At 44.2% G+C, this 15,602-nt stretch overlaps 1 protein-coding gene across 6 annotated transcripts in view; it reads left to right on the top strand.

Annotated features, from left to right (window-relative positions):
* Nucleotides 1-15,602, top strand: part of LOC149372614 (tudor domain-containing protein 7-like) — a 56,621-nt gene that overhangs the window by 36,021 nt on the left and 4,998 nt on the right. For all 6 annotated transcript variants that reach the window (XM_089567130.1, XM_089567126.1, XM_089567131.1 and 3 more), the window contains 11 exons: nucleotides 637-786; nucleotides 2,174-2,323; nucleotides 2,642-2,737; nucleotides 5,243-5,355; nucleotides 6,669-6,897; nucleotides 7,725-7,847; nucleotides 9,162-9,266; nucleotides 10,205-10,309; nucleotides 11,723-11,838; nucleotides 11,933-12,028; nucleotides 13,423-13,882. In XM_089567130.1, the coding sequence (XP_089423256.1) occupies nucleotides 637-786; nucleotides 2,174-2,323; nucleotides 2,642-2,737; nucleotides 5,243-5,355; nucleotides 6,669-6,897; nucleotides 7,725-7,847; nucleotides 9,162-9,266; nucleotides 10,205-10,309; nucleotides 11,723-11,838; nucleotides 11,933-12,028; nucleotides 13,423-13,882 (1,743 nt within the window). The remainder of the gene's footprint in view (nucleotides 1-636; nucleotides 787-2,173; nucleotides 2,324-2,641; nucleotides 2,738-5,242; nucleotides 5,356-6,668; nucleotides 6,898-7,724; nucleotides 7,848-9,161; nucleotides 9,267-10,204; nucleotides 10,310-11,722; nucleotides 11,839-11,932; nucleotides 12,029-13,422; nucleotides 13,883-15,602) is intronic.

The following is a 15,602-nucleotide window of genomic DNA, read 5'->3' on the forward strand; positions in this document are numbered from 1 at the left end:
TGCTCTTTGTTTTCTGACCCGTGAGTGCGTGGCGGTCCCTGTTGATGCGGTCAGCACATTGATTTTATGAGAAGCCTAACGTTACCACGCGTGGGCTTTTGCCACGTACTGACAGTTGATTCTATGAAGAAAGGGCAGGTTAACTCGTGTGATAGGTGCAAGATACTGCCGTTTGGGAATGTCAGTGTTTTGCCACAAGTTTAGATGACCAAGAAATTTTCAATTCCTGAACGTTTAGGAGGTTCGAATTGATCTTGTAGGAAGTACTACCAGTAAGTAGCTAATAGCAAATACTACTCGAAAACTATTCGAAGTTTGGATTATTCGCAAATTCCTGCTCTTTGAGTGACTGAGAGTGTGGTCTGGGTAGAATGTGAGCGAGTAGATGGCAGCGATTTGAATTCTCTTTTTCATGGGGAGGGCCTACTCTTACGCAGATGTCAAAAGAAATTAACCTCCCCTGTATCGTAGGCAGGCTAGAAGTTTTGTCCAAAAAAGCATTTGTGCTTGTCTTCATTTGAGGTTGTCTTTGTGATTGTCTTCATTTGTGACTGTCTTTGTCTGTGGTTTAACACCCCACGTGCCCACAAAAAGTAGGGGCAATAATTGAAAACCTGCACTGTCTGTGTCTCCAAGCGGGAGGCTCGCAGCCCGGATGCGGATGCAGGCTCACCGCCGTGCCCTGTTCCTGACAAGCTGCCTCTGCCCGAGGGCAACCACTGGGATGTGTACGTCACATATGTTGCGAGCACAACCGAAGTCTACTTCCGCTTGGTGGACTTCAATGTAAGTTTTTTTTGTGATGCATGCATGTCTTTACATTTGTGTGCTTGCCTTGTTCAGGAAACTGCTTTGCGTCCCCTATACCTGGCCCGCTCATATGTAAGCACACCGCTGTAGTTCATAGATGCTTCACCCCCTTGCCCATACATTGCGTTCTTGCAAAAACGGCCATTTTGAATGCTAGCACGCTGTTTTTATTTTTGTTGTTGTTGGGGGTGGTGGTAATAATGATGGTGGTGGTAGTGGTGGTGCTGCTTCACCTTTTTTCATCTAGACACTGCAGAGAAGCCACCACGGCGGGTGACTGCTGCTGCATTCCAGCTCCATGTTCAGCCCACTTCTGTGTTTACACACGTGCATTTGATCAATAAACATATTGTCACGTTTTAGTGACGGCAGTCCAGCGGTCAGGAAGACACCAGAAATACTTGCAAACGAAGCTCTCTATTTGGGCTGACTTGCGCCCGCAAAAGAACTGAATCACTCGGTGGCGGTGTAAGCAACAAGCGTGCGCGTCAATCTTCGATCTACGAATGTCCGCTGCACGCGGCATCGCTAAATTTAAAGCCGGCAAGGAAACTTCCAGATAGCAGGACAAGATCATCTACAGTAATCTGGAAAAACCTAGATGCAGCCTTTCATGGCTGCGATCAATCGAGATTAGACTGGTCGCTTCTCGCGTCACGAACAAAAATGATAACAGCCCTTTCCTGCAGCCTTGAGCGTGAACGAACAAACACTACAGTGATACGTGGCAATATCATACAACTACAGTGTGTCTAAATTCTAAACGTAATAGCCGGGAAATCGCGTCATCCAGGAACTTATTAACTGATCTAAACTTGGCGGAACTCTTTAGACAATTTTAATGTCCTAGGTTTTGAACATTTGAACCGGGAATTAGTGTGAACTGGGAACGTATCAGCAAGGTTTTACTGTAATGACTGCACCTCCAGCTCCTGGACTAAAACGCTCCTCAGTGTTTGGCATACTTGCATTATATTTGAGCTGGCAGTCTGGGACTAGATATGCTGACTCCAGGATTGAATGCTTGCCACCTCTGTTAAACAGTGTGGCATCCGGGTTTAAATGACCTGTGGATCAGAATTATTGGCTAGCAGTTGCAGGCCCATTCCAAGTATAAACTTGAAACTTGAGGCCCGATGTTGCTTATGCAGTCATGAATTTTACCTAGGCACTGTTGTTTTACTGCTAAATGCTCGTTTGTTTGCATTTGCAGAAAGTGTTACTTTGAATTTGCAATGCTTCCCTGTTTATTTGTACAAATGCGAATTTTTTTGTTGCACTGTTCCTTCATGCTATGGGCAACGTGAAAGCTGATCTTGTGAATGCCTTTGGAATTTTTGACATTTTTTTTTTTCTTCCAAAGGACCAGTACTGGGAACTCAGAGACAGCATGGACAATTTTTACTCGGCGAACTCTCTGCCCGTTTCTGAAATCGACGACACTGCAGTTTATGCAGTAAATGTAGATGGCAGTTGGTTGCGAATGCAAGTGCTCGACGTTCAAGATGGAAAGGTGTGTGCGCACTTTGCTATGTCCTTTCTTCCTGTTATTTTATTGCATACAGTTACAGTTGCAGTTACAGTGAAGATTTCTCACAGCTGTGCAGTCTCGTGCAGAAAGAGGGGAAAAACATCTGCTTGTGATGATTGCTAGCACTGTTTGAAAGGCACACATAGTTGCTACATACTTCTTGTCCATTTTATGGATGGAGAATGGCTGTGCCACATTGTTGACAAGCGCAGAAAAGGCGCACTTCATTTTTTTGGTCTAAGGCCAGAACAGAACACTGTGTTTGTTCTCTGATGCATTATACTTTCTTATTTCTTGCAGGCTGAGTGCGTTTCCATTGACCATGGAGATGCAATCATTGTGCCACTCAAAAATGTTCACAAGCTGGATCAAAAGTTCCTAAGTCTTCCATTTCAGGTTTGTGTTTTCTACTGGAGATGGAGCTGGATTTTTAAAAGTGGCTTCAGTTGGTTTGTGCACAGGTGCCTACAGAAGTTACCGAAACACAGAAAAAGGCAAAAAAAATTTGTTCTAAGCACATAGCCACTAACTGCACAGTGTATTCCTTATTATCATGCCACGCTTCGAGGCAGCAAGGAAATTTAACTTTCTCATGGTTTTCGTGTTCTTAAAACTTATGTGGGCACCTGTATACATTGAACAAGACAATAAATTAGCTTTGAACTTCTCTCTTTTCGTTTATTTAAGTGGGTACACTGTTCTTTGGGATCAGAAAATGACCCAAAATTTCTTTTATAAAAAGATGCTTTTGAATATTACTTTCAAACTGTGTGGATATTTTCCTTGCAGAAATCAGTATTTTGACCACAATAATAAATCTGCGCAGGAGCAGACAATTTAATGGCACGAAAATTTTGGACACCTGGCTGTCTTATTATGTTGATATCTTGGCATCTGGGACAAGTAGAGATGTCATTTTATTTGTTAATGGAAGCTGAAGACGCAATGTTTACAATAATCAAAGCATAATTCTTCAGTCTTGCTTCAAAAATTTTTTGCAAAGTTTATTGTTCATGATATTCGCACCTTGAATGTTGCCATTCCATGTTGGTGTAGAATTACTAATAATGGTTAAGTGGAGAAATGATAGGCATGTGTGAATAGTAAATAATTATATCGTTTAAATAGTTTCGAATCGAAGTGAACAATTTGCGACTCGAAATGCAGTAGTAAAAGAAAGGAGGCAGTTGATTAGAGCTCAGTAGCGTACGCCGAAAGACAGTTGGCACAGTTCACTAAGGCAACCGAAAAAAAAAAAAAAATGGAGCAAAATAAAAATACCTGCTTTAAAAGTTGCATAGGCAAAGTTCAAACAGCAGCAAGCCAGAGTGCACTAAGAACTGTAATCTTAAGAATGGTATCATGGGATTCTTTACGTGCTGCTGATTTTATAAAAATATTAAAGTTTCTGACAGATTTTTCAGACACTGAAATTTTTGATGCTTCGTGTTGATGCCACAATTTCTCTAACCTCATTCGGGCAGCATACAGTCAGGTGACTGTGCTGTGCACACGTGATTGTGCGTTTGTACCACTCTGGTTTGTACCACTACCAGAGGAGGCTGTGACCAAATGTGTGTTTGTACCGCTCTGGTTTGTACCACTACCAGAGGAGGCTGTGACCAAATGTGTGTTTGTACCACTCTGGTTTGTACCACTACCAGAGGAGGCTGTGGCCAAAATTGTCCGTGACAAAAGATGTCAGCGTAAGCACCACGCACGCGCTGGAAGTGGCACGCGACGCGCTGCTCCAGACGAAGGCACTTTGTCAGCACAGGCGATCATGAGGCACAAGGAGTTGTGAGCACACCCTCTTGCACCGGCAGATGCGCTGCTGCAGAAAGGTGCGGGGTGTACCTAGTCTTGGTGAACAGGTTTAAGTGGAACTGCGTCTGAGGTGAGTACTTTCATTTAAGCACTTGAAAAGGTTGCTGAGAAGCGTAGTGAAGCGGTACCCCTATGCCAGGATATTGAGTGCCTTCGTGGTGGCAGCTTTCTCATCGCGGTACCTACAATAACTGCGTTTCACCTCTCATCTAATTTCACCTGCCGAAGGGTGCAGGCAACAAGGTATCGCCTGCTTTGAAATTAGTTTCCAGCAACGCCTCAACTACGAACGCCAGTGCCGATGGAGTGCTTACCTCGGTCGTGTTGGTAGTCCCGCGTTATTTTTTTCTTTGTCTTTTGGGCCTTCCATGCTGCGAGCATGGCACAGTTCTTGTGTGTTTGCTTTCACATCTAGACTATGTGGGCTTTCTCCCATCTGGCGTGCTTGTTGGCAATGTGCCGAACCGTGCAGCCATCGAAGGGAGAGCTTGTAGATGCTGCCACCATGTTGTGTGCACAACACGTGCAGACATCCTGTGCAGTGCATTTGCTTGGAACTATTACAGCGTACGTAAGATCATCTACCGCATCATCCAGCAGCTTATTTTCCTGGATTCTCAAACTTAGAACTACTGTAAAGATATTTGAGGTTTCTGAATATTGCTGTCCGCTTCGAAGCTGGATTGAGTACCGCATTATTTGCTTCGATATTCGAAATGTTTGAATATTCACACAGCCCTAAAAATTGGCCTTGATTATTGCACTCTAATTGCTAGTCAATGTGGCTATGCATTAAAGGTTATTTTGATTGCTCCATTCTTTTTGCAGCAAGATACTAATCAATGGCAAATTAAAACTGGTTATCTTAAAAAGTAATCAGTATGTGGAAAATGCAATTTCAGTATTGAAATTGGCATAAAAACTGAGCAAGGCTTTCGCCTTAAAAAAGCTATGTGGGGTTTGTCTGTCCTCTGTGTAGGTTTTGTGTGGCCGGATGTGGATGTGCTTAATAACTTGTGTCTTTGTCAGCGATGTTAGCTGCACTTGTTCAAGTGAAAACTGCATCTGTTTCAGGCTGTGCATTGCCAGCTGGATGAACTGCTCGAATTCGCAGACGACGAGCAAGCGAACAAACTTCTGAATGACCTCTCTGTGGAGAAATGCCTTATTGCCGAGGTTACTGCAAGGTGATTGGCTACTTTTTCTGCAGCCATCTTGGCTTTCTTTTGCTTGCTTCGTGGTCAGCCTAGCACAAGTGCATGCAACTGTAACTTATGAGGCACATGCAGTCTTATTGTTATATCCAAGACATATTCTGATTGGCGAGTGAAAATGAAGCTTCTACCGTATTTACCCTCACAGTTCGCGTGCTTTTTTTCTTTAAATTAAGGCTTCAAAAAGGGGTGTGCAAATTGCGCAGAGATTTTGTGAACGTGTCCGAAAAACCTGTACAAAGGTCTTAACGCGCAATGTCTACCGCTTACTGCCGCATATATGTCAACCCCCCAAACTTGCACCTCTCGCTGACCAGAAATTAAAATATGTTGACTCCAAGTATGTGTCAACCCATACCCGCTTTTCCACCCCGCCTTATGTTAGTTTCCCATGGGATGGCATGACGATGCGTGCGCAGCTCTAAGCAATAAATGTGCTGTGATACGGTCGCAAAGCTGCCAGTGAGTGGAAAATGTAGATAAAATACAATAAAACTCCGCTGCCGTGTGCAACGTGGCTAGCTAGCAGCAAAACAAAGTGGATAAGGCTCAGCAGTTTCGGATTTCCATGCGCACTGGAGGTTACCAGAAGTTTGCTCTAGCAAATGTTCGTCTGGAAAAGCAACCCCCCGTGCAAGTTAGCTGGGTAAACGGTACTCCATTCAATTTTTTTTTTTTACACATGGATCTTCATGCATGTATCCTGCCAGGAGTGGGCATTAACACAGAGTGCGTACTACACAAGGCATGCCAGGAATTGTTAGACCCTGCATATAGGTTGGCGTCGTGTATACGTCAACCCCCAATTTTGAATGGTCGTTTTTGTCAAGAAAGGCCGACTTATATGCAGCAATATACAGTATATTGCTGCATATAAGTACACCTTTCTTTAGGTTTGTCACCAGTTGAGTCTTGTGGGAAAGTTTTAGAGCGCAGTTCTCATTTCACGTGTGCGCTTAGTATGATTTATTTTGTGCCATTGGAGTTACCTTTGTTAATGCCGAGACTGAATGAAAAGGGCCTGCATTTTTGTTCTTGTCGTTCGGATGGTTCCCTTTGCATTAATCCACACTTTGTGCTTTATTCCTGTGTGTGGCACGGGTTGCTTGATGAAGCCATACTGTTGCCGAGTGCCTAAGGAGTACTGTAGCTGCTTGGTGTCAACTACAGTAGGTGAAAAACGATTGGAGTGACAGTTCATTGCTGTTGGTGCATGTTTGTGTGCCTACCCCCCTGAAGTACTGCTGGCATTTTTCTTCAGTGAGTGGCCTTGTGTGTACTCGCAGGGAGCCAGTACTGACTGTGATCCTGTATGACACAAGCACCGACGAGGATGTGAATCTCAACGAGCTTCTGCTGAAGCGCCTTGAGACTCCCACACTGCCCGGCCCCGATCAAATCGCACGAGTCAAGCTCAGCCACATTGACGCACAGGGGAACCTTTCCGTCCAACTCAGTGGACCTGGGCTGCGCAGCATGACGCGCTTCATGGATGGCGTGAGCAACCACATCAAGGTGAGGAATGGGTGCACCAGCCCAGCTAAGGGGCTGACGTGCCGCAGGTGCCGGAAGGCAACGACACAAGACAGCCGGGAGGCATTGCAGCCTAATGCATTCTGTGTACTCCTAGCTGATTAGAATAAATAGTCGCTGTGGGGAATTCGTTGTGCGGGGAAAAAAAAGAAATGGAAAGGTGCAGTAATTGTTACCCGGGCCACGTCACGAGGGAAAAGGATGTAGAATGGGAGTGAAAGGAGGAGAGGAAGATAGTTGCTGATTTGGTGGGCTCCAGGATAAAATGGGCCACCCTGGGATGCACAAAACATTGTGCAGCATCTTGGCATTTTGCCTCCTTCAAAATGGAGCTGCTATGGCTGTTGTCTGATCCTGTGACCCTCATGCTCAGTTGCTCAATGCACTAGCCACTGAGAGCCCTCATGGAAGGTTTGTTGCGAATGCATTATGGGCCTCAAGAGCAAAGATATGTGATGATGCTGAAAACCTTTATCATTGATTGCTTAGTACCTTTGTATTGGGATGTGCTTTTAGGGCGGCAGTGCATGGAATGTTTGATTACATGCAAGCGCGTATGAAAAGGAAGAAAGAAAAGAATACATTGCGATAAACAGCGAGGCTTAAGGGAAGGCATTATGCCACCCATGTTTCCTGCTTCGGCCATGAATGGCGCAGTTTTTTGTTAGTGTATTTTTCTTGTACTTGCAGAATGCAACATTGGCGTAGTTGTGACACTTGCTATAATTGAAAGCACATTGCTGCTAGTGCTTGACTGCTGATGTAGAAATTGTTTGCTGTCTCTTCTTCTTCTTCTTTCCACCTTGTAGCAGAACAATCCTGCTCCTGCATTGTCGCTTTGCGAGTCAAAGCTGTACGCCTGCAGGATGCCGGGCTCGGGCACTTTTTGCCGAGCTCTTCTTCTGTCCATTGCACGGTTAAAAGAAGGAAAGGTGGGTAGCACGGCTCCCAGTCACTGCTTCTCAGGTCTTTTGTTAGACGCCAAAAATATCAGGAAGACTTGCATGTGTTGGAAGACTATATGACAAAATGTCAGATGGAAGTGGCACAGGTGGGCCTTCATCTGGCTAACACATTTTGCGGATGGCAAGTCACACCCACCCGCAAGCGGCCATTTTTCTGAAAAATTTTATGAGGAGATTCTCATCCAAATCTGAGTCTTCTCGCATGACCAGGTTATGGCAGTTTGTGATTCTACAAGGAGTGTTGCCCATGGTGCCATTGTGTTAATCTTTTCTCCGTGCAGCATATGTGCGTGTGTTTGCACTGCGATAAGCACAACTGCAGATTTTTTGTTCCTTAATTGATCTGCAGCTCTGCCTTTTCAAGACAACTAAGCATTGAAACCAGTACTCGAGGGAAATCTCAGGATCTTTATGTGCAATAAAATAAGGGCAAAAACTGGTTAGTGAACCATCTGCTTTAAGCCACAGGTCGAAACGTCATTCCATGACTTTTATTTGGGATATTGTGTGGGCATCTAATGCTTTTGAATTAATGAATGACAGTGAGAAAAGCTCTTGCTGAGACAGCTTCTACTATTTCTGCAAATGCATGCATAACTAGCTGTCCACGAGACGTGAGCAGCTCTAGGAGGAGACATCACTGCATGAGGCACCATCATATGGCCCACAAGGCACTTCAAATTGTTTTTTTTTTTTTTAAGATAGCAGCCAGGAGAATGCACTCCTAGTTTCCACATTTGTCTAATTTGGACTTCGCTGCATACTACAATGTGAAAAAGTGGAACTTTAATCACTGTTCTTTTTTTCTTTTGGCAGCTATTTTTGTGCTTCCTCCTGACTGGTTGTAATGGGCTGTTCTTCCTTGGGAACAAAAGTACCCCTATTGAAGGGTCATGGCAACACTGTGAATTGCTTGTTTAGTGGCTGTATGTGTATGTACTGGGACTTTTATGCTTCAGACAGCAGCATTAAACAAAGTTATTTCTCTTATTGTTCTGACTTGTTAGTGTTAAAGTGTACTGTGCATTTCAGATGAGTAGTTTTATGTTTAATCCATCAGAAGGGACTCATGGCTCCCAGTGAACATGGGCCTGGATGTGCCAGACAGGTGCTGATACAGTTTATGCATGGAATGGGCCTCAGAAAGCTAGACTTTGGCCCTGTTAAGCAAATGGTAAAAATGACAGCACTTTAATGTTGCTGTCGAGATAACTTCAGTCCCAGTAAAAGTGTCTCCCGAGTATAATTTAGAGTGTAAGTAATCTTACCACTCATGCGCAGGTACTCGTGAGGTTTGTGGACATGGGCGCGGTGACACTGGTGCCTACATCCGACCTCTATGACCTTGATGTCTTTGGGAAGGACATTGCAAGCTTTCCTCACCAGGTGTCGTTCGTTCCCCCTTAGCGCCCTAGTGCGCAGACTGCAAATACAACATGCAGTATATAATGCCAGTATATTTTGTTCTGGTCTCTCATGTTGTTTTGATAAAACACTACCTTGACATGGGCAGATTTTTGCAGGGCTTAGCGTACTGGCATATATATATTCTCATTCTTTCTTTTTGTGTGTGTGTATGCATGTGTGCTACTTTTTGTGCCTTGCAAAACTATGCCATGCTTTCTTGCATGCTGCTGTGTTAAAATCACAAACCTGAGATGCTTTTTCTTTTTTCTTTTGCTGTGCCTTGAGCCTTGCATAAGTTATATTTGGAAGGCTTATATATTTGCTTTCTTTTTGTGATGCTTGACATTCTAAATAGCTGTCTCTCGATAATTTTAGCTCAAAAGCAACTTAAAATTTGTTTAAATTATTCAGAATTTAAATTAACAGGATCCTTTTTTAAATACACTCGATGCTAACGGTACAGAAGCATCAGTTTGAAATAAACCAATATTTTTAATTATGTTTACTTAGGGGCAAAGTGGCTCATGATTTAAGATGGACTGCAGCATAGCGTAACACAAAGCACACATCGCATAATTGTAGACGAGACAAGCGCTAACTGCCAGCTCATGTTTGTGTGCTCTGTGTGAACGATGGGGCACACGCACGTGAGCTGCTGTTAGTGCTTGTCCCGTCTATCTTTATGTGATGTGTGCTGTATGTTGCGCTACGCAGCACTCCATCTTAAACAAGAAGATTGAGCTCGGTTTAACGAGAGTCCTCTGTTATTGATGAATGCTGAGCATGAAATTTTTTCCTCAGTTGTCCATGGATTTGTGGTCTGTAGCAGCTACTCGATTTGTAAGACGTTGTCCTTTCTGAGCTCTTCAGGGTCAGTTCATTGGAGTGTTGGTGACATGAAGTGATGTGGCGTGCAGGCCATCGTCTGTCGCCTGGCAGACGTTGCACTTGGCACGTGGACTGAGAAAGCGACCACTTTGCTGAGAGAGATGGTCCCTTCGGACCTTGTGCTGTTGCTCAAGGTATGTTCTGGTTGCATGTTTCTCACACATCCAGCTTTGACATGTGCCAGCAGTGTTGAACACCTCATCACTGGAAGTGAGCTTGAGACATGTCTGGCGTGTGGCCTAGTGCCCTCTGCTGCCATGCATGAACATACCGTATTCATTCGAATGTAACAGGAGCTTTTTTACTGAAAATAAAAGTATATCATATGCATTAATACAAAGGTGCACTAATGTGTTTACCCGCAGGCCTGAATATATGTACTATTTTTGTTTGTCGTAATAAGATTATTATTATTAGGTTGGTCAGCTTTTTTTAGAATTGTCTCCCATATCATATGCATTAATACAAAGGTGCACTAATGTGTTTACCCGCAGGCCTGAATATATGTACTACTTTTGTTTGTCGTAATAAGATTATTATTATTATTATTAGGTTGGTCAGCTTTTATTTAGAATTGTCTCCTATATCATATGCATTAATACAAAGGTGGACTAATGTGTTTACCCGCAGGCCTGAATATATGTACTATTTTTGTTTGTCGTAATAAGATTATTATTATTATTATTATTAGGTTGGTCAGCTTTTTTTAGAATTGTCTCACCACTTGGACTGATAAGAAGGTTGTTTTATATATGTTTTTGTCTGCTCCAGTGCTACCACTGTCAGTGTTGTGCAAAAATGTGAACCTGTACATTTTGCTGCGTGCGGACAGCAACATTCACCCTTCACACTCCTGATGTGCAAACCTCTAATATTGTTGTTCTGGACGTTCTTTTTGGATCTTGCAGCCCTTTTTCGAACGCACTCTAACTTATCTTGAAGAACATTTGTGAATGGGAACAGGCCTTGTCAGCTTTGTTATTAAAGTTCAGCTGCCCACGTGTCGTTTACACTTATGCACTTTGTTCGCATTAGTAAGGAGTATTGCTAAAGGTTTTTGCTGGTTAGTTTGGTTCACTTTTGGTCAAATGTTTAGGGGAATCCCCCAAGGTGGAGTAGATTTGTAATAAGGGAGTAATTACTCATTGGCATCCACCCGAGCGCAGCCATACGGCTACAAAGGAAAGCTATACAGCTTTCTCAGAAACTTCGTAGTTAAAGAAAAATTCGTCCTGGTCCGGGGTTCGAACCCAGGACCACCGCTACACCGGAGCAGTCGCTCTACCAATTGAGCTAACCAGGACGGCAAGCTTATGGTAGGGCGAGATCGAATTGATCAATAACTCGAAGTGGGAACAGTGTTGGTCAAATGTTTAGGGGAATCCCCCAAGGTGGAGTAGATTTGTAATAAGGGAGTAATTACTCATTGGCAGCCACCCGAGCGCAGCCATACGGCTACAAAGGTTCACTTTATTGAGTGTGATGACGGTCTGGGAATTGAGTGACTTCTCATGTGTGGTTTGTGCACGTCTTGCTGTTGTGTTCAGGTTGTCACGTTAGCGAAAGGCAGCTCCCCACCCCTTGTGGCGATGTTCAAACGGATTGAGCCGAACAACGAACTTGTCTCCGTCAACACTTCGCTGGCAGTGGCCCTGGAGTCAAGGTGGGCTTGTCGCAGTAAAACTCAGCAAAGAAAACCATGAAAGCCAAGCTGTAAAGGAAGGAGATCAGCTAAAATATCTTTCAATGCTTTACAGGCAAGAAGAGAGACGACCCAAGCGAGCGCCTCTATTGACTCGCCTCTCGTCACAGACTTTGATTTCAGAGAAAAAAGCTGAGGCTGCCACTAATGGGTGAGCGAACTCATGCCTTCGCTTCTTCATTCTGTAACAGGATAATGTCTAGGCCCTTCTTTTTTTGCTTGAATTCCTCCCATCTCTTCCTTCCCATGTGGTGCAGATGGTGAAATTGTTTGGATTTGAAAATTTAAGACAATAAAATTCTTGATTTCTTAACATGTGCAAGGAGTGCTTTTAAGGTATGAGGTTACTTTGTAGGGAAATATTTTTGGTAGCAGATGCAGACTGCAAATTAGTGGTCTTCCTTGAAAATCATGTTGTTTTATCCCAGCAAAAATGTCAAAGCAGGTGAACAAAAGAATCTTTATTTATTGCTATCTTTAAAAAAACTGTGTGTCTTGGAATGGTTTAAATTAGAAACAGTATCTTTTTTTACAGTTGATTCAGAAATTAGTGGGCATTTTGATGAAACAAAATTTTTAAAATTGTTTCTTTTCAAAAATAGAGTTTTCAAAGTGGCGCGTTATATGAACAGGTATCTGAACATAATACAAATGGGGGTGATTAACTGAAGATAAATTGCGTATTGGAAAGTCCCTAATTATCATGTTTATTTCGGCATGCCTGTTTTCTGTTCACCAATTGTTTTTTTTTGTAGGTTTAGAAGAGATTACAGAGTAAGTCTAGTTTGAGGTTTACTTGCTGTCATGCAATCGCGGAGCTCCATGTTCATTTTTGTGGTGTATTTAGAGTTGTGTATTCCACTCTCATTTCTTGCACAACCTTGCACATGGAAATGTTTTAGCAGAGAGAGGACATCTGTTTCCTTTGCGTGCATTTGCTTTTAATAGGTGCAATGTTAGCTACTGCTTTGCAGAAAAGTGCTGCATTTCTCAGTATTTGTTGAGTCTTCTTTTGCTTGTGAGTGGTAGGCTGCTTCGACAAACTTGGAGGCGTCGTCTTTGCCATGGGGTAGAGGTGTACTCGCTCTGAAGTTTAAGTTGTGAGCGATGGTGGAAAGTATCTTTATTGGCTAGGTTGAGGGGAAATTTGGTCTGGGGGTGCAGCCCTTAGTTCAGGGCCCCAGTGGCCCTCGTTGCCGCTGCAGCCCGGGCGACCAGCTGGCGTTGATCAGCTGATAAACCAGGCCAGGTGACTGGAGGGCACGCTCCCAGCCATCTACATTTGGGACAGGCAGCCGGTCATCGCATGAAAGTCAGGTTTGGGAGGGTCTGTACACTTGAGCTGTGGAGCACAACAAAGAACTGCCTGCCATTTCGAATTAGTGAGACATTAGCAGCGTTTTGTTGTCACTCAGCCGTCGCTTCATGCCATGAAGCCATGTGCATTGTTTCTTTTTAACTTCTTTTTTCCTTTGCATGACAGTTTTTTGGGGCAGCGTTATGTTTTTGACTGCGTTGCACTGTTCTCCTTTGGCACCTTTGCAGAGCTTCTGGTGGCTGCACATCAAAAGCAGCCAGCGTGCCTGTGCCGGGACCCCAAGGTGATGCTCCGCGTTGCAGTAGCAGCAGCGGTGACGTCGGGGTTACTGTGCCGGCGACCGCAGTGTCTGAGCTGGTCTCTGCGGCCCTCAGCCTGGGGATACCACCCGAGCTTGAGGAAGAGGGCCTGCTTCAGGGCAAGCCCCTGGCTGCGCCCAAGCTTCCCGAAGTGGGCTCCTTCATTGACATCAACATTACGGAGGCAGCCAACCCGCTCAACTTCACCTGCCAGCTGTACGGACAGGGTGCTGCGCTGAATGACCTGATGGCAGAGATGCTGAGTTTCTACGAGGCAGAAGGATCCAGTGCCTTTCCCGAGGGCCTGCCTGAGGCACTGCTCCGCAAGGGGCACTACTATGCGGGCCGCCATGTGGACAGGGGCTGGTACCGTGTGCTGGTTCAGCAGGTGAGCACCCTCCTTTGCTCAGTCATTGACCCGGTACGTACCTAAACCTGCGTGTAGGCCTAGCTTCATTGAGTTGAACAATACAGAGTGACTCTGCATGCATCTGGGAGTGGCAACCGGGTTTTAGTGTCCAACGTCCTGCTACGGAAGGAATGTTCTTAATGTATGGGTGAAAAGACTCAAATAAGATGCATTGCTCAGGGCAGTAGCAGAGCTGTGGCTCTGTGATTTGTTCTTGCATAGTGGTGGTAAATAAGCTGGAGTTAAACAAACACCAGCTGTGGCACCACTCTGAGAATAGCCAGGACTTCTTTGGGACTGAAAGTAGCCGGTACTTCTTTGTCACTTATGTCGTATTTGAATGTTTCACCTCTTTCAAGCCACTTTCTCGCCGCGGCCTTGCATCTGTGCATCGCACTTGGCCTTGAAGGGTCATTGCCGCGGCTCTTCCTAGACGTGACGCCATCTGTCCGAACATGTGCCAGTCTTCGTGCACAACAAACCACGCAGAGAACCATCTTGCAGAGAGAACTTTCATTAAACTCGTCCACACAAAACCTGACTCTTTCACATTCCCACTCCTAAGCAGTATTAAGTGTCTGTACTGAATTTTTTTTCTTACACATTTCCCCATGTTATGTCACCAGCGTCTGCCTATAATGAATTTTTAGTGTTAGCACATTAGCAGTAGCTGTGGTCATTAAGTGGCATAGTGACGGAACTTTTTCCTTATAGTCCAGACTTCGCTGATGAAGTGAAACTATAGCAGTTGTTACTCCTCTTGCTAATGTTCACAACAGCTGTATTGGAATGTGCTCTTTCAAAATTACGATAGAATGGCATCATGCATATCTTTCATGGAAGCAATCCAGGCCACAGCAGCTGCATATCGATGGAGGCGAAATGTACCCATGTGCTGTGCAATTTCAGCGCACATTAATGAGCCCCAGGCTGTCTAATTTAGTTCAGAATTCTCCACTAATGGCACCTCTCAGTCATTCTGCATCGGAATGTTAAACCTCACAAACCGCATGTCACAAATTTGCTCTCCATCTTCATCAAATTGTAACTTTTCTTGTTAGACTCTTGCTTATGTATATACCACCAACCGTCTTTGCATGAATTTTTTTCTTTGGCCGCAGTATGAATCTGATTGCATCAGTCGTCACCTTAAAGCCGTAACCAAGTCATGCGGTGCAGTACCCTTCCATTTGTCAGTCTTACACATTCAGAGACTGGAACCAACTTTCCGTAGGGGCTTTGTTAATCGTAACACCTGCCACGGTGGCTCACTTGTTAGGGAGGTCGGCTAGTAAGCTGGAGGACCCGGGTTCAGACCCGGTCACAGCAGTTGTGTTTCAAAAGAGGTGAAACGCAAAAGGTGCCTGTGTGCGTGGGGTGATGTCTGCGTGCGTTAAAGAACCCCAGGTGTTCTAAAAAATCCACTGTGGCTCCCCTCATGGTCCGTGTGTCACTTAGACATCAAACCTTACAATTTACAATTTATTTTTTAATTGTAACATCATGGCATTTCACAGAATTTTACGTATTGATACATATTCAAAAGCTGTATCATGCATTTGTAGTCATTTTATTTTGTTGTGTTTGCCTTTGTACCCCTCAGCCCACTAGTGCCTTTGATTCCAGGTGTGTTATACGAATGAATAAATGCGCCCTTGTGTAAGGGTGTAATGTGTGCATGATTTACACATGCACTCAT

Source organism: Amblyomma mixtum, chromosome 1 (assembly GCF_055824585.1).
Source record: "Amblyomma mixtum isolate Tamu chromosome 1, ASM5582458v1, whole genome shotgun sequence".
NCBI classification, from domain to species: Eukaryota; Metazoa; Arthropoda; class Arachnida; order Ixodida; family Ixodidae; genus Amblyomma; species Amblyomma mixtum.